Source organism: Scyliorhinus torazame, chromosome 7 (assembly GCF_047496885.1).
Source record: "Scyliorhinus torazame isolate Kashiwa2021f chromosome 7, sScyTor2.1, whole genome shotgun sequence".
Lineage (NCBI taxonomy): Eukaryota > Metazoa > Chordata > Chondrichthyes > Carcharhiniformes > Scyliorhinidae > Scyliorhinus > Scyliorhinus torazame.
In genome coordinates this window covers 23,881,188-23,903,991 of record NC_092713.1, presented here as the reverse complement: position 1 = coordinate 23,903,991, position 22,804 = coordinate 23,881,188, and the positions used below count along the sequence as shown (strand labels likewise).

The 22,804-nt window shown below is 42.6% G+C and overlaps 1 protein-coding gene across 5 annotated transcripts in view; it reads right to left on the bottom strand.

The window, feature by feature from the left end:
* Positions 1 to 1,008: 1,008 nt before the first annotated feature.
* LOC140426091 (endophilin-B1-like) overlaps positions 1,009 to 22,804 on the bottom strand; it is a 75,258-nt gene continuing 53,462 nt past the window's right edge. The window contains exons 4-11 of one of the 5 annotated variants that reach the window (XM_072510436.1): positions 22,340 to 22,473; positions 21,847 to 21,939; positions 16,214 to 16,300; positions 11,703 to 11,726; positions 9,417 to 9,506; positions 9,054 to 9,154; positions 5,904 to 6,135; positions 1,009 to 1,585 (exon numbers count right to left, since the gene is read on the bottom strand). In XM_072510436.1, the coding sequence (XP_072366537.1) occupies positions 1,478 to 1,585; positions 5,904 to 6,135; positions 9,054 to 9,154; positions 9,417 to 9,506; positions 11,703 to 11,726; positions 16,214 to 16,300; positions 21,847 to 21,939; positions 22,340 to 22,473 (869 nt within the window). In that variant the 3' untranslated portion in view covers positions 1,009 to 1,477. Of the gene's footprint in view, positions 1,586 to 5,903; positions 6,136 to 9,053; positions 9,155 to 9,416; positions 9,507 to 11,702; positions 11,727 to 12,239; positions 12,346 to 16,213; positions 16,301 to 21,846; positions 21,940 to 22,339; positions 22,474 to 22,804 lie in introns of all 5 variants that reach the window. The other 4 variants (XM_072510435.1, XM_072510438.1, XM_072510437.1 and 1 more) reach the window with 4 other exon arrangements.

Below are 22,804 nucleotides of genomic sequence, written 5' to 3'. Positions count from 1 at the left end.
ACCTATCGTTAATTCCTACCCAACTGTGAGTTCCTGCCATCTCTCCCATTCGGGTTCTACACCGGTGACGAGGGAAAAGTGGAGTTGCCGCAGCCGCCGTGCGCTCACCGCCGGCCCACTTCATTCAGGTCCATGAGGACCTCCACTCTGGACAGGGAGATGCCGCACATCGTGAAACTCGACCAGTTTGACGCAGGTACCAATGGCTGGTCCCAATACATAGAACGGGTGCAATGTTTCTTCGGTCGAAGGGATTTGGGGATGAACGACAGACCGTTATCCTGCTGGCGGCAGTCGGGGGCCCACCTATGTTCTCATCAAGAGCCTCACGCATCCGGACAGACCGGACTTTATGCCATGTTGGTGGCCCTGGTCAATGCGCATGGTAACCCACAGCCCCTGATAATTATCCACCGGCTCCGGTTCCACACCTCGCAGCCACAAGGAGAATCAAATTGGCGACCTTTTGGCACGCTTGAGGACGCTCGCCACTGCATGTCAGTTCGGGGCAGCACTCTCCGAATCCTTGGGTTCTAAGACGCCGATACCCAAAGATGACCCCTTACAGAAGCCGACTTAACCCTCCAGAAGGTGATGGACACCGCCATGTCCGAAGAGAGTGCGGAGCTCCCCGTGTTTGCGTGGGTTTCCTCTGGGTGCTTCGGTTTCCGCCCACAGTCCAAAGACGTGCAGGTTAGGTGGATTGGCCATGCTAAATTGCCCTTAGTGCCCCAAAGGTTAGATGGGGTTATTGGATTACGGGGATAGGGTGGAAGTGAGGGCTTAAGTGGGTCGGTGCAGATTTGATGGGCCGAATGGCCTCCTTCTGCACTGTATGTTCTATACAGTGGGAGTGCAGAGACAATTTTTTCATGTGGTCTATTCTGGTTATTTTCACCTAAACCACATACGAGCCTGACAAGTTCGCCAACAGCATACTGTAATTTACCACCTCACTGTCCATAGTTATAAGCTATAAGCACACAACAATCATAAGAGAAACAAAGATTTTTGGCAAGTTGTTTTATTTTGGCAATGCTGTACATCAATTTTAACATTTAGTCAAGCGCATGTAATTTATAAACTAAATTCCATGTTTCTGGTAATAAATCTTTAGAAATGCAGGGACTTTGTATTCAAGTTGGTTTAATTAAAAAAATGCATTTCCAACCACTAAAGTATTAAAGGTATTTTAATTAATGAAATATTAAATAGAAAATGAAGCTGTTATCATGTAGCAAATAATATTCATGTCACAAAAATATTCAAAATTTTGAAAAGCAAGGGCTTATTATATATTCGCTTTAATGAGTGGTGTCCAACATGAAACTTTTGCCACACATGGAATTCAACTGATCCCTAATATTTCAGGGACAACTTGCGTGGAAGACATTTCATAAACTGCTTTATACAAAGTTAGCTGTGATTAAATATATTGCAATTACAACCAGCAGGATAGGCTCAGGTAGTAACATGCTCAATTTAGCAGCTCTAAATATGTAATGGGGACTTTTCCTTTCTGGTTTCCTCTTTCACCCATCAACCAGTCAGAGTCCATTCCCGGCAGACTATATACTGTTATTACCTGAAACAGAAAGCAGGTCCATCAATCCACTAGTTGTGGCAGAGGAGAGAGGGGTGCGGAGAATAAAGGGAGAACGACATGGAGAAGAGAGGAGAGAGCAACAATGGGAGGGAAATAGAGAACAAAAGATGGAGGGATGCACTAAATTTCAGAACAGAAATAAATACAGGGGGCGACACAACATGCTTTGTGAAAGAGTGGTTATTGTTACAAACAATATAACATCTTATAAAAGATTTATGACATAAAAGCCCTCTGAAAAGATACTTAAAACACCAGGTTCTGTTTAAGCCTATTGTGATAAAGCAGTAGAGTCCATCCCCCCTTAAATACACATCATATAACTAACTAGGCCCGTAACTTCCTCAAGAGTGGTAATTGCCGGCGGATTGCCACTCTGGACGGATTTCCCCACGCTGTCTCGCCCAACCTTCCTCACACAGGCTGGGGGAGACAGGAGCAGTGAGGTGCACCCCCAGCTGTGTGGAGTAACAGGGCAGATAGAGGTAAGAAACGTCCCCTAGCACTAGCTGCTGAAAGGGAGAATCTAAAGGGAGAAGTGGGCGGCAAGGTGGCGCAGTGGTTAGCGCTGCTACCTCACGGCACCAAGGTCCAGGGTCAATTCCGGCCCCGGGTCACTGTCCGTGTGGAGTTTGCACATTCTCCCCGTGTTTACGTGGGTTTCACCCTCACAACCCAAAGAGGGCAGCACGGTAGCACAAGTGGATAGCACTGTGGCTTCACAGCGCCAGGGTTCCAGGTTTGATTCCCCGCTGGGTCACTGTCTGTGCAGAGTCTGCACGTTCTCCCCGTGCCTGCTGGGTTTCCTCCGGGTGCTCCGGTTTCCTCCCACATCCAAAGCCGTGCAGGTTAGGTGGATTGGCCACGCTAAATTGCCCTTAGTGACCAAAAAGGTTAGGAGGGGTTATTGGGTTACGGGGATAGGGTGGAAGTGAGGGCTTAAGTGGGTCGGTGCAGACTCGATGGGCTGAATGGCCTCCTTCTGCACTGTATGTTCTATGTTTCTATGTGATGTGTAGATGCCGTGATTGGACTGGGGTGAGCACAGTAAGAAGTCTTACAACACCAGGTTAAAGTCCAAAAGGTTTGTTTCGAATCACTAGCTTTCGGAGCACTGCTTCGTCCTCAGGTGAATCTGTTAGCACTGTTGCTTCACAGCGCCAGGGTCCCAGGTTCGATTCTCGGCTTGGGTCACTGTCTGTGTGGAGTCTGCACGTTCTCCGTGTCTGCGTGGGTTTCCTCCAGGTGCTCCGGTTTCCTTCCACATGTCCCGAAAGACGTGCTTGTTAGGTAATTTGGACATTCTGAATTCTCCCTCTGTGTACCCGAACAGGCGCTGGAATGTGGCGACTAGGGGCTTTTCACAGTAACTTCATTGCAGTGTTAATGTAAGCCTGCCTGTGACAATAAAGATTATTAAAAAAAAGACACGAGCAGAATTAAGCCATTCGGCCCATCGTGTCTGCTCCACCGTTCAATTATGGCTGATATGTTTCTCATCCCCATTCTCCTGCCTTCTCCTCATAACCCCTGATCCCCTTATTAATCAAGAACCTATCTATCTCCGTCTTAAAGACAGTGATTTGGCCTCCACAGCCTTCTGCGGCAAAGAGTTCCACAGATTCACCACCCTCTGGCTGAAGAGATTCCTCCTCATCTGTTTTCAAAGATCGTCCCTTTAGTCTGAGATTGTGTCCTCTGCTTCTAGTTTTTCCTACAAGTGGAAACATCCTCTCCACATCCACTCTTTCCAGGCCTCTCAGCATCCTGTAAGTTTCAATAAAATCCCCCCTCATCCGTCTAAACTCCAATGAGTCCCAGAGTCCTCAACCGCTCCTCATATGACAAACTGTTCATTCCAAGGATATTTCTTGGAAACCTCCTCTGCAACTTTCCATGGCCAGCAGATCCTTCCTCAGATACGGGCCCAAAACTGCTCACAATACTCAAAATGGGGTCTGACCAGAGCCTTATACACTTGGTCATACTGAAGTAGATTGCAGTGTCTTGTTTCATCCAATGCTGACACCAGACCACAAATCCTAGATCCACCATGTATATGACCATCACCACCACACTGCCTACCTTTGCTAATACAACACGGGAAATGCATATTTACCCACGTCACTGACTCAATTTCTTTAATATCGTCTTCACTAGCTTCCCAACCTTCCCAACCTTCACATTCTATCAGCCACAAATGATTTAAAACTCATCTGATCCTTTTCTGCCCTGTTTCCCCCACTCACTCAGCTCTCAACAACCTTCTCTGATACTCAGACTCCAACCCACGGTTTAAAATTAACCCTTTTCAAATTCCTCCTGGGTTTCTCGTTAAACCTGGAAATTCCTCCAGACCTGTAACCCTTTCTGCATGCGTGTCCTCGCACTCTGGCCTTCCGTACATTCCCATTTCCCTCTGGCCCAAGACTAGTAACAGAACCTTTAGCGGCTTTTGCCTTACTGTCTTTCACCCCTCTCTCAACATTTTTGCCTCCTCATTCCTCGTCTCCTGAAGTAACATATTGTGCCTTAGGAATGATTGTCCTATTTATCCTCTTTTTTTTCCTGCCTTGCTCAGTCCATTGTCTACACCAAGATCAGTATGTTCACAGAATCCCTACAGTGCAGGAGGCTATTCGGCCCATCGTGTCTGCACTGACTCTCTGAAAGAGTACCTTAACTAGGCCCATTCCACTTCCCCACAATCACACCTAGCCTGCACCTCTTTAGACACTAACGAGTAATTTTAACATGGCCAATCCACCCAACCTGCACATCTTTGGGAGGAAACCAGAGCACCTGGAGGAAACCCATGCAGACATGGGGAGAACGTGCAGACTCCACACAGACAGACAGTCACCCAAGGCCAGAATTGTACCCCGCTCCCTGGCACAGTGAGGCAGCAAAGCTGACCGCTGTGCCACCGTGCCGCCCCGTGTTCAAGATAATTTTTGCTGCTGAATTCGGGGAAGAAGCAATTGCTCTGCTTGGTTTCTAAGCAGAGGCATAACAGACTGAGATGATTAAAAAAAATTGTTCTTGGGATATGACTGCCACTGGCAAGGTTAGCATTTATTACCCAATGTTTATTGCCCTTGGGAAGGTTTTGGGGGGGTTCACAAGTTACAAGAGGGCGAGGCAAGTGTGGTCACACTTAGAAACAATTATTTAAAAATAGAATTCAGAACCATTGCATTATCTAACCAAGAATATAATCAAGAGTTTTAGGGGACGCAGGCACGCACGCACAAAGCAGTTTGTATCTAACATTCTCATGCTGTTACACTTGGAAGTGCAGTAATGGGCTAGATCAATAATTAGGTTCAATTAATCTTTGTCCTTCAGGATTCAAAGTGTAAATGCAACTGTATTTGCAGCAATTGATGCGGAGGTATCATTTAGAATTTAATAATCTCTACTACTGTAGCTACAAGTACTCATGAATCTCATTGAGCAAATAAACATGCTGTTGACCATCAGTTTTACTGTGCATGTTGCACATAACGAGGCTCAGGCAGTTAGCACGTGGTCGTATATTTAAAAAAAATCTAATTATACAAAATGGCTCAAACACACAAAATTGGAGGGCGGCATGGTGGCGGCGCAGTGGTTAGCACTGCTGCCTCACGGTACTGAGGTCCCGGGTCTCCCGCCTCAGTCTCTCCTCTCTTCCACCCTCCCCACACAAAATTGAAATAAAATGGACTGCATTCCATGGGAATGATCAAATTAGTTGCAAAATGCTAATCACAGCGAAGTAGAAACAGGAGAGAAATGAATTGGGAAGGGAATGGTAGCAAAAATTAAGTCCAGGAAAATATAAAATTAAGACCAGCTTAATCAATTTAGATCAATTTAATTTATATCCCCAATCTACTCTGTCCTCCGATACCAGTTCAGTAATTTTCCTCTGAAAAATTATGCTCCATATTTTGACTGCTCACCAATTCTGAATGATAGATACATGATTTAGATAAACAAATCTGATCAATTAAAATTACTTGGGTCCTTGAAGGTTCAGTTGAGCAAGGCATTAAGTGGCTGATCACCTCAGCCAAAAAGAGCCTAGCAGACTTGGATCACTGCGAATGCCAAAATTGGTCTCCGCATCCTTACGTTAGGAAGAATGACAAAAAAACAATCGTCAGAAGACTCACCTCTCACTATGGAGCTATTATCTGTTAACATGAGATGTGGGCTAAGGAAACATCAAGGTGAAGGAACACAGAAATCCTTACTCAATGACAGTGGATTCATAAACATAAGTGACCCATTGGGCACTCCTATTACTCACCTCATCAGCCAGAAGTGACAACTCACTACTGTCTGCAGCATCATAATCGTAGAGAACTCTTGCCTTTCTGGTGCCACTAGATGACACTTTATAGTCAGTGCTACCTGGCGTGCCTATTGGACAGTTTGGTATGCACAATGGGACGGAAGATGCAGAACTTGGGAGCACCGTGCTAGATGAAAGGGAAGCCGGAGCAGTCTGATTGTTGTTGGACGAAAACGTGGTCGGAAAACTACAAAATAAAATGTTACGCATTAATACAGAGGAACGCAATATGTGGAGATAGATCATACGTTATTATCCTCTTTTAAATATTTTGTATTTATGGAAGGCGTCACGAGTGAAAACAGATAATGTGGGAGACAGCAGGAACTGTGACAGAAACCCAGCATCAACATACTCGGAATTATTTTTTTATTAAATCATTCATTTAGCCCATCTAACTTGCAACATGGGATAGAACCTATTCCTTGTTCATAGTGCTAACGGTAACTCACAAGTGATAAAAGTTAGATAAGAAAAGGTTGCCCACGATGGATGTCAATAGGTCAGCCCAGGTACACATCACGTTCCAGATTATGAATGAAATTTCCACATTATTTGATAAGGTGCCGCAGAAAAGGTTAATCGATCACATGGGATCACGGGGTAATTTATTAGCTTGGAGAGAAGACTGACTAACTGACAAGAGGCAGGGTCAGGATAAATGGGTATTTTTCTACTTGGCAAGATGTAACTCGTGGGGTGCCAAGGGTTTGGTTCTTGGTCCCCAACTATTCACAATAAATATTAATGACTTGCATGTAGGAATGGAAGGTACTACAACCAAATTTGCAGATGACACAAAAATAGGTGGGACAGTAAGTTGCAATGAGGAAATAAGAAGCTTACAAATGGAAATAGATAGGTTAGGTGAGTGGGCCAAAATTTGGCAGATGGATTTTAACGTGGATAAATGTGAGGCTATCCATTTTGGTTAGAAAAATGGAAACTTATTATCTAAATGGAGAGAAACTTCAGAGTGCTTCGGTACAGAGGGATCTGGGTGTCTTTGTGCATGAACCTCGGTATACAGGTATAGCAGAGAATAAGAAGGAACTGGAATTTTGGCTTTATATCTTAAGGAATAGAATATAAAAGTAGAGAAGTTTTGCTGCAACTGTACAAGGCATTGGTGAGGCCGCACCTGGAGTACTGTGTACAGCTTTGGTCCGTTATTTGAGGAATGATGTAGTGACATTGGAGGCAGTTCAGAGGAGGTTCAGTTTTAATTAGCAATGGGTTGTAAGGTTACGGTGAATGGGCAGGGAAGTGGAGTTGAGACCAATAGATCAGCCATGATCGTATTGAATGGCGAAGTGGGCTCGAGGGACTGAATTGTCTACTCCTGCACCTAGTTCTTATGTTCATCAATTCAAACCTCACAGACCATCGTTGTACAGTCTTGTCTTGTGAAATGTTAATATGCATCACATGGAACTGCTAATCACCACCTAATAATGAGCTGCTTAAACAACGGACACGCTTGGTAAAACAACAACAGTTTCAAAGGACATTTCATTAAAAGAGTAATGCATTGCAACTAAAACAACAGAGTATATAATATTTTAAAATAGAGTGAGAGGGGATGCAAGAGATTGGGTGGGAAAGTGGGGTCTCAAGAGAAGGGGGAGGGAGCACAAAAGTGAGGGGGCTGCGAGAAAGACCACGTGAGAGAGTGAGAAATAGATAGAGAGGAGCCGCCAGAGAAAGAGTGAGAAATGAGAGTGTGTGTGTGTGAGAGAGAGAGAGAGAGAGAGAGAGAGAGCGAGGGAGAGAGAGAGGCGCCAGAGAGAGAGAGAGACCGCCAGAGAGAGAGGCCGCCAGAGAGAGAATGAGCAAGAGCGAGAGAGACTGCCAGAGCGAGAGAGCAAGAGAGAGAGCGAGAGGCAGAGGGGCCGCCAGAGGCGCAGAGGGGCCGCCAGAGAGTGAAAGACACCGCCAGAGAGAGAGAAAGAAAGATGGGGGTTTGTGGGTGTGTGAGCGTGTGTAAGAGAGCAAGCGCCGTGAGAGAGCGAGAGAGGGAGGCAGAGAGAGAGCGAGATAGAGAGAGAGCTGTGAGAGAGCGAGAAAGGGGGGCTGTGTGAGAGAGACAGAGCGCGAGAGCACGAAAGGGAATGAGTGGGTACTGTGAGAACACGAGAAAGAGAGAGTGAGAGAGAGAGGTGCCGCAAGGATTGGGTGTGGGAGAAGAGTGGAAGTGAGACAGGGGGAGTGCGAGAGAGAGGAGTGTGAGAAACAGGGTGATAGACTAAGACGTATTGTGTGCTGGTCAAAAGGGGCAGAGGCTCAGAGTAGGTAGAGAGAGAGACTAAAAGATAGCAAGTGACCAACAAAGTCCTCGATTCCGAGATACACACAGAATTACAGAACTGTTAAAAGTTGAAGGAGTCCGTTCGGCCAGTCACGTCGGTATCTGCAAGAGCATTTCCACTTGTCCCACTTCCTCCTTTTCCCCGATACTGCAAATTTTCTCTCCTCAGATAATTATCCCATTTGCTTTTGGTAGCCATGACTGGATCTGTCTTCAGATTACTCTCCGGCATCACATTCCTGAGGCGAGGCACTTGCTGATAAAGGTTTCATGTCGCCTTTTGTTCTTTTACCATTCACCTTCAAATCGGCATTCACTGGTTTTCCATCCTTCTGCCAATCAGTTTCCCCAGATCTACTTTGTACGGATACCTCATGATTTTGAATCCCTTCTCTCCTTTCAGTCTTCTCTTCTCCGAGGACAACAGCCCAGCTTCTCCTATCCATCCACATAACATATCCCTCGCCCCGGAACCATTTTCAGAAACTTTCTGCATCTGATTAAATGCCTTCAGATTCTTGTTGAAGCGTGGTGCCCAGAATTGGACAAAATACTCTGGCACTGACTCCAATCTGGACAACACCTACTCTTTGTTACCGGTTACACAGAGAAGGCTTGAATTGCTATTCCTCGCACAACCTCAGGATCTCCCAAGGCACTTTATACTATTAAGTACCTTTTAGGTTCGAAAATCTGTTAGCCAACAGCTCTGCAGTAAATCATACAGCACAAATGCAAATGTTCTCAAAATGGCTTGAGTGCCGAGAGTCATCATTTCCATTGAAAACCTTTATTACCTTCCAAGCTGCTTCTGTAAATCAACCATATACTGGTAACATTGGGCATAGTAGGTCAACTGGGCATCAACATAGTCATGCAGACAACGGAGATGATGAGCCTATTGGGGAGAGAAATAAAGAATAATACAGAAGGGCAACTAAGCTAAGCAAAGGAAAACTAGCTAAGCTATTTAGTCAGCTATTGCATTTTTAAACAATCCAAGAGCTAAGAGACAATTTAATGCACTTAGAGTGAAATGGTATCTGTAATTATGAGTGAGGTTTTCACTAATGGTTGTTAATGGATATCAGCAGGCAATTGCAGACAGCACATGACTAAGCAACTCAGTAAGGCCAGTGACAAGGTTAAGGAGAACTTACATGTGTACTGCTAATTCCTTCAAGCAAAAGTCTTGTGATCTCTGCTTGGCGATCAAATTCACTTTGTGTAATCCGCATTTCCTGTTCTGCCTGTGTGGAAAGATACAGAATAAATACATGTTCAAGCATCTGTACAAGTAAATATCCTTTGGCGGCAAATGAGGGCAATTCTACTTCTTAAACCAGACAATAGCTGAAAAGTTCTACTAGTCAGAAAAATCTTAAACCACAATGCAGTGCAATAATCTAATCACAAATTTAAGAATTTCCTAACCATTTAACTCCTCACATAAAAAAATAACCAAACACCGACACAATTGAAACAATAACAGAAAGTGCTGGTAAATCTCGGCAGGTCGGGCAGCATCAGTGGAGAGAGAAGGGAGCTAACGTTTTGAGTCTGGATGTTAGTTCCGTTCTCTCTCCACAGAAGCCGTCAGGCCGGATGAGATTTTCCAGCATTTTCTGTTTTTTGTTTCAGATTCCAGCATCGGCAGCAATTTGCCTTTAACTTGCCTCAAGTGATGGAAAGATAATTTTACTTGGATTCCAACTACAAATGTTGGCTGTGCATCAAGCAAAGTGCACAATTAACCAGTAACTTGCAACAAATCACAGACATGAACTTAAAAGTACAATCAAATTTGAAATTGGTGAAAGAGTAAAATAGAATGGTGACTGTGCCCCTCAAAACTTGGAATAAAATCCAACAGCCAGTTTATACTAATTCACTCAATAGGCTTTTCCACATATTGCATTCAGTGGAACAAAAAAAAAACCCTTTCCGTTGCATGAAACATTACAGAGAATCATTACAGTGCAGGAGGCCGCCATTCAGCCCATAGAATCTAAATTCTCAAATGGGGTTCCATGGGTCAATCACCATTATCACATTTTTATACTTTTCTACTAGAATATTGTTTCTGTATATTAAATAATATTTTCACCAATTGCAGTTTTCCTTTGGGTAAATTTGCAAGTTTGGGTGTCCACAGAATTGAGTTGACCCTTGCAGAGATTTACATACCATTGAAAAATTTGAAAGACAGTGAAGTTATTGTGGACTTTGCAGGATCTTAATTATTAGCACGGATAATTTTACACTTTTAAGAAACAATTAAAACAAATTGTCAGAAAAAGTACATGTTGAAAATAAACAGCTTGAAATTCCAATTTTTAATGATATGAAATTCAAATTTTTCAATATATGTCATAGATTATCAAAGAATTTACAGTGCAGAAGGAGGGCATTCGGCCCATCGAGTCTGCACCGGCTCCTGGAAAGCGCACCCTACCCAAAGTCAACCCTATCCCCACAACCCAGCAACCCCACCCAGCACTAAGGGCAATTTTGGACACTAAGGGCAATTTATCACGGCCAATCCACCTAACTTGCACATCTTTGGACTGTGGGAGGAAACCGGAGCACCCGGAGGAAACCCACGCACACACGGGTAGGATGTGCAGACTCCGCACAGACAGTGACCCAAGCCGGAATCGAACCTGGGACCCTGGAGCTGTGAAGCAATTGTGCTATCCACAATGCTACCATGCTGTGAAGTACAGACACATGCTAACTCATGGATATCAATAATAGATTTTGATTGTCAACTGTGATTAAAACTCCAAGCACACGGCTTGACTTTACGTCAAATCTTTCGAACTGTACTACATTGCAACTGTTGCAGTGAAGAAAATAGTTTGAACAGCAATCTATTTTAAAAATTGCAAAATTAGGTCAGATTGTACAGCACGCAATTGATACAATGATGCTATTTATTAGTGTTCAAACACAGACTTTCTACTCTCCTTTCTCGCCCATTGCTAAACAGCAAATTCCCAACTTTATCCCTTAGCAAAATCGAGCTACGCCACTCTCATGCACATTACTGAATGCCTCACTCGACTGCAAGATTGACATCAGTGCAGTTCACCTACAGCAGAGAGGACATGGAAGAGACACACCCAGTTGTGATTACATAGGCGTTGCTGCACAATGGTATCCTGAAGTTCCTTCTTTGCTACAAGTTACTGTACTACACTGGGAAGAGGAAGCCATTTTACAACAGGACGACCTTTCCCTTAAAAGAGCTGACTACAGGCAGGTATTTAAAAAGAAAAATGAAGTCAGCATTTACTTACGGCTGCTACACAAATACCAGATTACCAAACTGTTTGTTTTTTAAAAAAGCTGTTCAATTATTAATCATATAAGCTTACGGTTCCCTGAACACTTTACAAGTTTCATATTTACCACTACAAGAAAACAGCTTTACTTTTACTTACTTTTGTCACCTCCTCTGCCCAAAGCTGTTAAGCATTTAAACAAATAACAAAATTGTATAATTTTTAATATATTTGTGGAATGCACAGTTTTATAGAAAATTTATGACAGACATGCAACTACTTTATGCTATCCACTGCTCAACATGGAAGAAACATGTCAGTGAAACATACCCCATAAAGACAAAAAGAAACTGAAATGGAACACAACTGCTGCATGCTCGTAACCTGAAGATACATTTTGAGCATAAAATTAGCACTGCACTCTCTTCAGCTGTGATCCATGTCACGCTTTGATTTCGACTACTTTCGACGCAGTGGCATAGTGGTATGGCCTCTGGACTAGTAATCAATCCAGAGACTCAGGATAATACTCTGGGGACATGGGTTCGAATCCAGTCAGGGCAGATGGCGGAATTTGAATTCTATAAAAAAAATCTGGAATTAAAAGTCTAATGACGACCATGAAACCATGTTGTTAAAAAAAAAAACCATCTGGTTCACTAATGTCCTTTAGGGAAGGAAATCTGCCGTCCTTACCTGATCTGACCTACATGTGACTCCAGACCCATAGCAATGTGGTTGACTGTTAAATGCCCTCAGGGGTGGGCAATAAATGCTGACCCAGCCAGTGACGTCCACATCCCATGAACAAATAAAGAAAAAAAAAATATGCTTCCTAAATTCTGAAAATTTGGAACAAAATACTGAAATCCTGGTATCCAGAATTTTGGAAATTGAAAGAAAATCTTATTTTTGAAGTATTAATAAGGAAGACACCAATGCTCCCTAAAATCAATAAGGCACATTAACACGCATCACAGCAGTTCTCAGGAGCCAAGGACTACGTACGTTATTATTAATAATAATCTTTATTGTTACAAGTAGGCTTACATTAACAATCCAATGAAGTTACTGTGAAAATCCCCCCATCACCACATTCCGGCTCCTGTTCGGGTACACAGAGGGAGAATTCAGAATGTCTAATTCACATAACACCTAGTCTTTCAGGACTTGTGGGAGGAAATCGGAGCACCCGGAGGAAACCCACGCAGACACGGGGAGCATGCAGATTCCGCACAGACAGTGACCCAAGCTGGGAATCGAATGTGGGACCATGGCGCTGTGAAGCCATAGTGCTAACCACTATGCTATCGTGCATTGCTATGCTGCATTAGGAATAAACTACAGCATGAGCAGCAGAAACTGGAGGCTTGTGTGCCCACTGACTGATAGTACTGTAAAACAAAATTCTCCTTTCTGTGATTTACCACACCATGTTTCCTACAAATGGTAGAGAAGACCAGGACAATGGATTTTACCCACAGCCATCATCTGTTCTTCTTCAATCGGATTAAACTTATAGAAAGATACCTACTGTCAGAGAGAATGCTCTGAGCTATCCCTTGATCTGGTCAATACAGAAATGGTAATGAAATTGGAAGGGCCACCAAGATGGGAATTAGAACCATCAAAAGGTTTCAGTGCAGGAAGAGCCCATTCAGACCATCGTGTCTGCGCCGGCCAAAAAAGAGAAAAAAAGAAACTAGTCGCTCATTTTAATCCCATTTTCCAGGACCTGGTCTGTAGCCTTGTAGCTTCCAGCATTTCCACGTACCTTTTAAATGAGTTGAGCGTTTCAGCTTCAACCACCAATTTATTCAGTGAATTCCAGATGCCCACCATCCTCCGGGAAAAAACGTTTTCCCTCATGCATCCTCTAATCCTTCTATCAATCACCTTAAATTTATATCCCTGGTAACTGACCCCTCAGCTAGGGGAAACAAGTTTTTCCTATCTATCCTCTCTGGGCCCCTCATAATTTTGCACACCTCAATTACGTCACCGCTTAAACGCCTCTGTAACCCTAGCCTATCCAATCTCACCTCATAGCTGCAATTTTCAAGCCCTGATAACTTTCTTGTAAATCTCCTCTGCACTCTCGCCACTGCAATTATGCCCTTCCTGTAATGCGGTGACCAGAACTGCACACAAACACTCCAGCCGTGCCCTAAGCAGTGTTTTATACAGTTCCACCATTACGCCCCCTGCTTTTGTATTCAATACCTCGCCGAATAAAGAAAAGCATTCCATATGCGTTCTTGACCATCATCACCACCTGTCGTGCCACCTTCAGGACCTGCAGACATGCACCACAATGTCTCTCACTTCATCAACTTCTCTCAATACCTTCCCGTTTATTGAGTATTCCCTTGCTTTGTTTGCCCTCCTCAAATTCTTTACCTCATACTTTTCCGGGTTGAATTCCATTTGCCACTTCGCTGCCCACTCAACCAAACCATTTAATTAATATCCAATGTTCTACAAGCAGCTATACAACGTATCATTGCAAAAGTAGTTCATACCATAAAATTATGGTAAGCCGTTGAATGTATCAAAATATTTCAAAGCTTAAATTTACTGCGTCAAAACGCTATTTCAAGAATTCCTAAAGAGCTCTTTCAAACACAAAGCAGCACCTCTGAAACTATAAAGGATATCACGGATCTCTCAATAACGGTCTGATTAATTCAACAAATCAATAATGAAGACTTCAAGGTAGTCTCCCATTAATGATTTAACAAGAGTTAATTATAAATTTAATCAGACCACAATTATGAAAGCGTTTGATAGGGTGGAGCTTGTGAAACTGACTGCACTTCTTGACGAGTCCAGAGCAAGGGAGCATAAATTTAAGATACCCAAGATCTGAGGAGGAGGAGTTCCTTTACACAAGAGTGGTGAGAATGTGGAATTCGCTGGCACGCGAGGTGGCTCAAACAGATTGCATCAATATATTCATGGGGGAATAAAACAGAACGGGGAGAAAAGAGGTAATTAAAGCAAGTTTATGGGTGGAGTTCAAACATCGGCATTGACCAGGTGGGCCAAATGATTACTCTGTTCGATATAATACTGCCAGCTATTTTACAGATACTGCATTGAAGCTCATACTATAAATGCTGGTAACATTGCACCAGTGTTACAACATGTGGGTTTATATGTTTATACAGCAAATTTCCAGTTTTAACTAGCTGTCCTCAAAGCAGGAAGGCATGCAGATGGGCAGCAAACATAGGAGTGGCATTTTCTACAGGGAGGGACAGGCACTTGGAATGCTCATTACCTCCCGGGGAGAGTCAGATGCCCATCCCCTCCGGGTTAAGCAACACAACATGGCAGAAAATGCAACTTTGGGAAACATGCAAGGTTTGCAACTGTGAGATCAGCCACTGAGATAGTCAAGTACAAGTTTAGACTGCCACAGTTGAGAGTTAGGGTGAGGGGTAGCAGGGATTATACGTACTGTTGCTTGTTAAGTGGCTGTGGGATCCAAAGCGGCATTGCCACAGCCCCAGGAAAAGGAGTAGGCATGACAAATTTGAAGGAGTGCAAAAAAAAAAGCACACCCCGACACTCAAGCTGTCTCGCAAACATGTTTCCACTATTGTACAGGACATTAAAGGTTTTGGAGGGTTAATGTTGAACAATCTTACGGCTACATCCAAAAGGCCATCAAGGACCAACAAGTGTTAGGCAGCTGCTGGGTTGCACCAGAAGTTCAGCCATTGTGCAATGTGAAGAGTTTTCACTTTGAATCACACCATCAGCTGAATTTTAAGCATAGGATAACTTCATCCATACTATTAGCGACTACCAAGGAGCAAAACCTCATGTCTCCTTTCTAATTAAGAACCTCTTTCAGTACAGGCAAGGATGATTAAAAATCATAGGTTTTCAAAACACAGCGACTAAATAGTTGAGATCTCTACTCCATTGCTGGTAATAGTTTAGTGAACTTTGACAAATGTTTAGATAATTTGATGAGAACATTCAGTACCTAAGGGTTAATACCAAAATTATATAATTAGAGAATACCAAAATTATACAATTTCAGACGACATGGAGGGTCAGAAATGGTGATGGGATAAACACAACAAAGACACTTATGCCTCCTCTTGCTATCAAAAGACGTTCACTCAATGAAATCCAGGACACGCAACTTAAACAAGAGCTAAAATAAAAACAAAATGTATTCTTTAAGCTGGACAATCCATCTGAAATGAGATTTTCCCACACTTCCCAAACAAATGCTTCCACACACACACTTGGGAATTGTGATCAGCTCAATATTCAGGGAGACCTCAAAACGCAGTGGATATGACAACCAGAAAGTTTATTTTCGTCATTCTCTCTTCACTGCAACATCTTACAGCGGAAATGCATAAACCCATCCACAGAAACATACGAGGCACATATAATTCAAGGGGAAAATCTATTAAAATATTGAACCCCAAGGAATTTAAAAAAAAAAATTCTAAAAAAATAAACTGCAGTAAAAGAGGAAACAAATATTTTAAAATATGAGAATTAAAATACTGCTTTTGAATATATCTTGCTTATTAGTTTAACTGAGGTAACAAGTACAAACTTGTCAACTCAGGATCACCTAGGGCTATGATAGCAAGGGTCAGCATTCAAGTATAAAGTCAAAACACACAAGGCCAACAAACCTTCAGCCAGGTTACATGCAGCAAGTTGAGCATGTAAGAGAAATTTACCATAAAGTTGTCTCCTTCAGCTTCAGAAGCGTTTAGTTGCTAGAACATTCAGGTAAAGTAGACAAGGACAAGAGACATTCATATTAGCCAGATGACAATAGCTTAAGCTGCAAAGCTGAAAAAGTGCGCACGGAGTAAAATACAGCATGCATTAATTGGTAGTGAATTCACTTTCACCATAATGTAATTTTCATTTGGCATAGCATAAATATGTGTTGCTTTAGAAATTGTCACAGATTTCTTCATTTCTTAATTCGGAGGTGTTCTCTCTTGCTGGGTACTGAACCACAAGCAGCAACACCTTGCCTCACTGACCATTCTTGCATTAATCAAAATGGTGAGCATTGGCCAGCTATTTGATTGAAGGCATTGGAGCCAGGACGGATTCTCTTCTCACCAAACAGTCACTGACAATCAGGAATCGGCTGCCCCCCCCCCCCCCCCCCCCCCCGGCTTAGTCCCAGGATACTCTTTAGCATCCCAATCGCTTTGGTAACTGACATCTGTTAACACCCAGCTGTATACTTAAGTTAAATGCCTATTAAACTGGTATTAAGGCATTAAACAAGATTTCATTGTGGTCAGAGCCCAAGTTAGTTGTGAATATCTACAATAAAGTGCCATCAATGGAATTAAATTGCAACATCTTCATACATTCAAGATATATATATATATATATATATATAAACACATTGGGTGATAAGGTGCCAAAATAAAAATCACACCGTGATTACAGATCTATTACCCGTTAACCATTCCTCAGGTAATAGTGTCACACATTTTAAAACCATTTTTGATCTTCCTCAACTCAGTCAAGCTTATTCAGTAATTTAAGCAATTATCTAGTATTAAGATTGTAGCCTTTTGGTTACATTTTTGCACTTGGGATGAAAAATATCAAAAAATTGAATGTTTTTCAAACTTGGATCAGGACTAAACACTTTCAGGTTAGGTATAGCATGTGCCAAACACAAAAGGTGCTTCAACCACATGCGTTACTCTCCAGCATAAAAAAACATATCCACACTCCTTCAGTGAATTCTTCTCAATTTCCCACATCTTCCACCATTACGAAGATCTAACAGACCACAAGGTCAGGCAAGAGTCTTTTAACTCATCAGCTCTCATCCCTCAAGTACATTAACTGTGCTGTTGCAATCTAAACAGACTTTAAACATTCCCAACCCCACTGCTTCCATTTCCTTGTGGTAGCTGTGTAAAGTATTATTTTCCACAAATTCTTTCTTGCCAGCTGTTCTTATTTTATCAAATTAATTTCCATTTATATACTTGGTAGTATATAATCTGTTTACCAACCCAATTTATACTATTTATTTCATACTTCAGTTAGGTCCTTTTCAATTAAACGGCAAAGCTTTAAGACCTCACTTTCTGTGTAAACTCTTGGCTCTACCAGGTCATAAATGAAATAAGTTTAGATAGAGAGCAAGGAACAGGCTTTTATTGATCAGCCGGAGATGAATTGTAATATAGAGTGCAGGGTTGAAAGAATACTGTGCTAACTCACTGAACTATTACTCCAAAGGTCGTACTCATCAGTAACACATTTAAGGAACACCGGCTGCATCATCTGACTTCCTAAATAGGTTAATCTGTAATAATTGAAGCAAACAGATTTTCAAATTCGAATGAGCTTTCCCTCCTACCTACAACAGGAGCCCTGTCAACCAGAGCAATCAAAGTGCACAGAAGCGACTTAAGCCTAACATGATGCGGAGATGCCGGCGCTGGACTGGGGTGGGCAGAGTAAGAAGTCTCACAACACCAGGTCAAAAGTCCAACAGGTTTATTTTAAATCACAAGCTTTCGGAGCCCTGCTCCTTCATGAGGTGAAGCTCAAGATGGTTGCCACATCTCCGTGGCTTGGAAAGATTTCACTTTTCCTCAACTGAAGTGACTCTGCCTTTCAGCCGTGTGATTAGGGCTAGCTCCTGCCCACCTATCGTTCCACCTCATCCACCTTCAGCGATTTCCCATCTTGAGCATTTGGAATTAAAATACTTACCTGCATTTACAGATCCCCTCTATGGCCTCCTCTGTAACCTTCAGCAGCCCTACATCCCAGTTCCCATCTCTCTCTCCTCCAATTTAATCCATATTCCCCTTCTCTTTCCTTCTTTTGCCTCACTATCAATTGCCCTTCAGCCATAATAATTCTGCATGCTGGAAACTTCCCGAATGCTTTGCGTTGAGCCTCTCTCATTGTCAAAAGTTTCTCAAAACTAGTTTTTGTTAAGATTGCTTTTAGTCACCTCGACCAGAAGTTCCTCTTCCTGGGTGCCTGTTGCTCCCCATCCCCATCATGTGTCCCTATTCTCCCAGCATATTTTGCCACGTTAAAGTTTCTATTGAACTGAAAGTTTCTGTACCAACTGATACAGCTGATCCTTATGTGCCCAAAAATGAGAACCATGTAGCAGGTAGGAGAAAAATTGAATCTTTACACACGGCAATCATCATTTGAAAAGCTTGTTAGTGAACCTTGCTTCTGTGAACACCCTTCTCCTCTCATACACTGATCCCTACCACATTTTCTCCTCTTTTCTTTCTTTCTTTTCTCCTACACTGCCACCTCCATCCACCCTCTGTCCTGCTGCTTACCTGTACAGATACAGTGGAGGTCAAAAGTCCAGCAAATTAAAAACTGCAGTCAAACATTACATTCTTTTAGAACACAGAATTTACAGTGTAGGAGGAGACCATTCGGCCCATCGAGTCCCTTGGAAAGTGCACCCCACTTAAGACCCAAGCCGGGAATCGAATCTGGGACCCTGGCGCTGTGAAGCAACCATGCACTGTGCTACCGTGCGTTTATTTTTAATTCTTTCATGGGGTGTAGGTGACGCTGGCTAGGCCAGCATTTACTGCCGTCCTGAATTGCCCTCGAGGAGGTGGTGATGAGCTGCTGCAGTCTATGCAATGTAAAAAAATGTAGAAACACCTACAGTGCGGTTACGGTTTGCTGGGATTTTGACCCAGCGACAGTGAAGGAACGGCCGTATTGTTCCAAGTCAGGATGGTGTGTGGCTTTGAAGGGAACGTGGAGGTGGTGGTGCTCCCATGCATTAGCTTCCCTCTCCTGAGAAGTGGCAGAGGTGCAGTCGAAAGAGCCTTAGACGAGTTGCTGCAGTGCATCTTTTATGCATATGCATCCATAACAGCTTGAATTATGAATTATCCTTAGATTTTTACAGCACTTCATTACAGGGCCTTTCACAATACCCAGATCATACTACTTCAGACTGATCTTTCCTGTAGAGTTTCAACTGAACGTGGGTTCAATTAGCCATTGCACAATTTAAATACCTGGGATCAGAACAAGGTTACCCATTATGAATCCAAGACAAACAATTGGAAATTCTAGTTAGTGACAAGAAAGTACGAACTGTGGAGTACAAAGGGGTTTGGAAATCCCTTTGTACTGGACAGATCATGAAAGGTTAGTGCACAGGTACAAAAAGGCTAACTGAATGTTAGTTTTTATCTCAATGTGGCATATAAAAGGAGAACACAATGCTTCAATTGTAGAATGATTTGATCAGATCACACTGGGTGTACTACATTCAGTTTTGGCACTAAACCAAATGCCTTGGAAGGGATTACAAATCACATTCACCAGAACGATACTGTTAGGAAAACAAAGGTTGTTAGTTTTAAGGGATTTATATTTGTATTGGTACACATTAGAAATAAGGTATGGCTTTAGGTGGGTTTAGTTTAACGTTTGTGTGTCTGGAAGGGACCAATATAGCTAGATTCATGCTGGTGTTTGCGTGCGTGGGGGTTGGTTTCAATTTCAACTGGATTTCTAATGTGTTCAGAGAGGGCTAAGATGTGAAAAATAAATAAACCAATAGGTTAGCAACAAGAGGCCTCTTCAGACTGCAATGTGAAAGTAACCAGACGTTCTGTTTTTGTGATGTTGTTTGAGTGGTATACATAGGCCTGCACTTATTTTAAAAAGTGCTATGAGATATTTTATCAGTTGGTTACCTCAGTTGGCTGGAAGACTGGTTTGTGGTACGGAGTGACGGCAACAGAGTGGGTTCAATTCCTGTACCAGCTGAGGTTATTCATGAAAGCCCCACCTTCTCAACCTTGCCCTTTGTCTGAGGTGTGGTGATCCTCAGGTGAAATCACCACCAGTCAGCTCTCCCTCTCAAAGGGGAAAGCAGCCTATGGTCATCTGGGACTTTGGCGACTTTATTTACCAATTTACATCTATCTGGTGTGTTAAGAATTGGGGAAAATTTAGATTAAAAATGAAATTAGGATAAAAATAGGGCAGCTGTCTGAAGAGATTATGAGGGGTGAATTAGGGTATCGGTAAGAAAAGCAAGTGCTTGCCTATGTGACTGGAGGAAAATACTGGGGTACGGAAGAGGTAACTTCAAAGTGGAGAGATAAGGAGATTGACATGTATATGCTAAAAGCCAGAACCACAGGGTGAATATCAAAGGGAAAGAATATGTCCATTGCATAATGACTGGGAAAAGGGACACAGTCACAGCAACCATCACAGCCACGCTCTGCTGCAGAAACAGTTTCTCAAAAAGCAGATTTCACCTTCACTGCAACTCAAGATGGTTTTGCCAAATGTGGCAAATAACCTGTGCGTGGCAACTATCTGCTGGATTTAGCTCATAGTGTTATGCAATATTGGATATTGGTTGGGGAAAAAAGGGGCATCAGGGAACGTAGGTAGTTTCGTGTAATGCTTGTGTGTGTGTGTGTGTGCGGGTGTGTGTGTGTGTGTGTGTGTGTGTGTGTAACCATCAGTGCAACAAGTGTTGTTGTGTATTATAGCCCTTGTGTATTTTTTTTTCAGTTAATAAATAGCCTTTATTAATTGTTCACACAATGACTGGACTATTCCTCCTTGGTTCTATTTTTCTCAGTATACCAAATTGAAAATAGACACCACTAAGAACCGGTGTTCCGAGTTACCTTTCTGCGTTTTGGGATACACACACATTATCAGCTGGGTACTTAACAGGTGGCAGATGAGGGCTTCCATTTATCATCTCATTACAACAACTTTGGAGGGTGCAGCACTTTGAATGCTGCATTAGGTTTTGTGCTCAAATCTCTGCAGTGGGATTTTAACACACAACCTGCTGATTCAGAGGTGGGAAAGCTGCCACTGAGCCCATGGCTGACACCAGAATTGATCAGTGGGCTACACATCTCAAAATTACACTATAGAGAAATAATATTCCGATTGTACTTAAGGGAAATCCATTCTAGCATTTTGCGTCAACTACTTATAACATTAACTTGATATTAGCTTAAAGCGTGGCCCAGATAAAAAGTATCATATTTTAATAGCTCTGCATTATGGCATGCTTAAAAGAAACTTACAAACCAAAGTACCAATTGTCATACAAAAATTGTATCGGGAATGAAGATTTCTATCACATCCATATTTCAATTTTTGAAATTATTTTAAAGCATACAGGGTCTTTGGGAGATCTTCTTCAAAGTCGACTTTCACCTTAAAGTTACATCAGGGCTGCACATAATAGGTTACGCACTGAATCACACCAGTAATGTGCTTTACTTACCGCTGAACGGGCCTCCGAGACCTTTGCCTTCTTCAGTCTTGCTTTTGCTGCATCTAAATCAAGTCTTTTATTCTGCAAGAGCTTACGTTCTTTCTGAAAGTAACAGTTGATCCTGAATATTAGTGTCATAAAACACAAATAATTCTAATTGAAACCAATTGTCCAGCGCACAGAGAGTAGCCTTCCCACTCTGCACTATACCAAACAGGGATTTGCCAGACTGTTAGCTGTTAGTGTAGTGAAGAGCAGGTCAACACAGTTATTTTCCATCCATAAACTCAGCCATGACTCTAAATAAGCGAGGTGTCAAAGCCAAATGGCTACTAGAAAAATGTGCAACTGCTCACCTACAGAACCACAGGGCGTGAGTACATGCCAGGATTGAGAGGCGTGTCCCATCCTCACAAAAATGGTCATGGTGCTGGAGTTGGTGGACAGTACACTCGATTAAGATTTTAAGCAACACAAACGAGGGAAAATGGCTTCAACTTACAGATATTGTTCTGTAGTCTCCTTCCAGAAAGTTCCTGAGGGGTGCCAAAAAGTTAACCTCTGACGAGTGTATCAACTCCCTTTCTGCAGCACCAATTCGGTTTTCGGTTTCTCCACATTTAATAAGAGCACTGCCTGTCGGGAAAAAAAGTTTCAAAATCTTCAGACTTTCCCTCTGCTGGGATAAAACAGGGCCATTTTTCATTGCTATTTCAACACAATTCTGCTGTTACGCTCGGGTTATACGACTTAAATGAGAGAATTACATCCCCTGCAGCTGCGATTAGGGGCTGATTTAGCACACTGGGCTAAATAGCTGGCTTTTAAAGCAGACCAAGGCAGACCGGCAGCACGGTTCAATTCCCGTTCCAGCCTCCCCGAACTAGGGGCGTTTCACAGTAACCTCACTGAAGCCTACTTGTGACAATAAGCAATTTTCTTTTTTCACTGTGGCTTCACAGCGCCA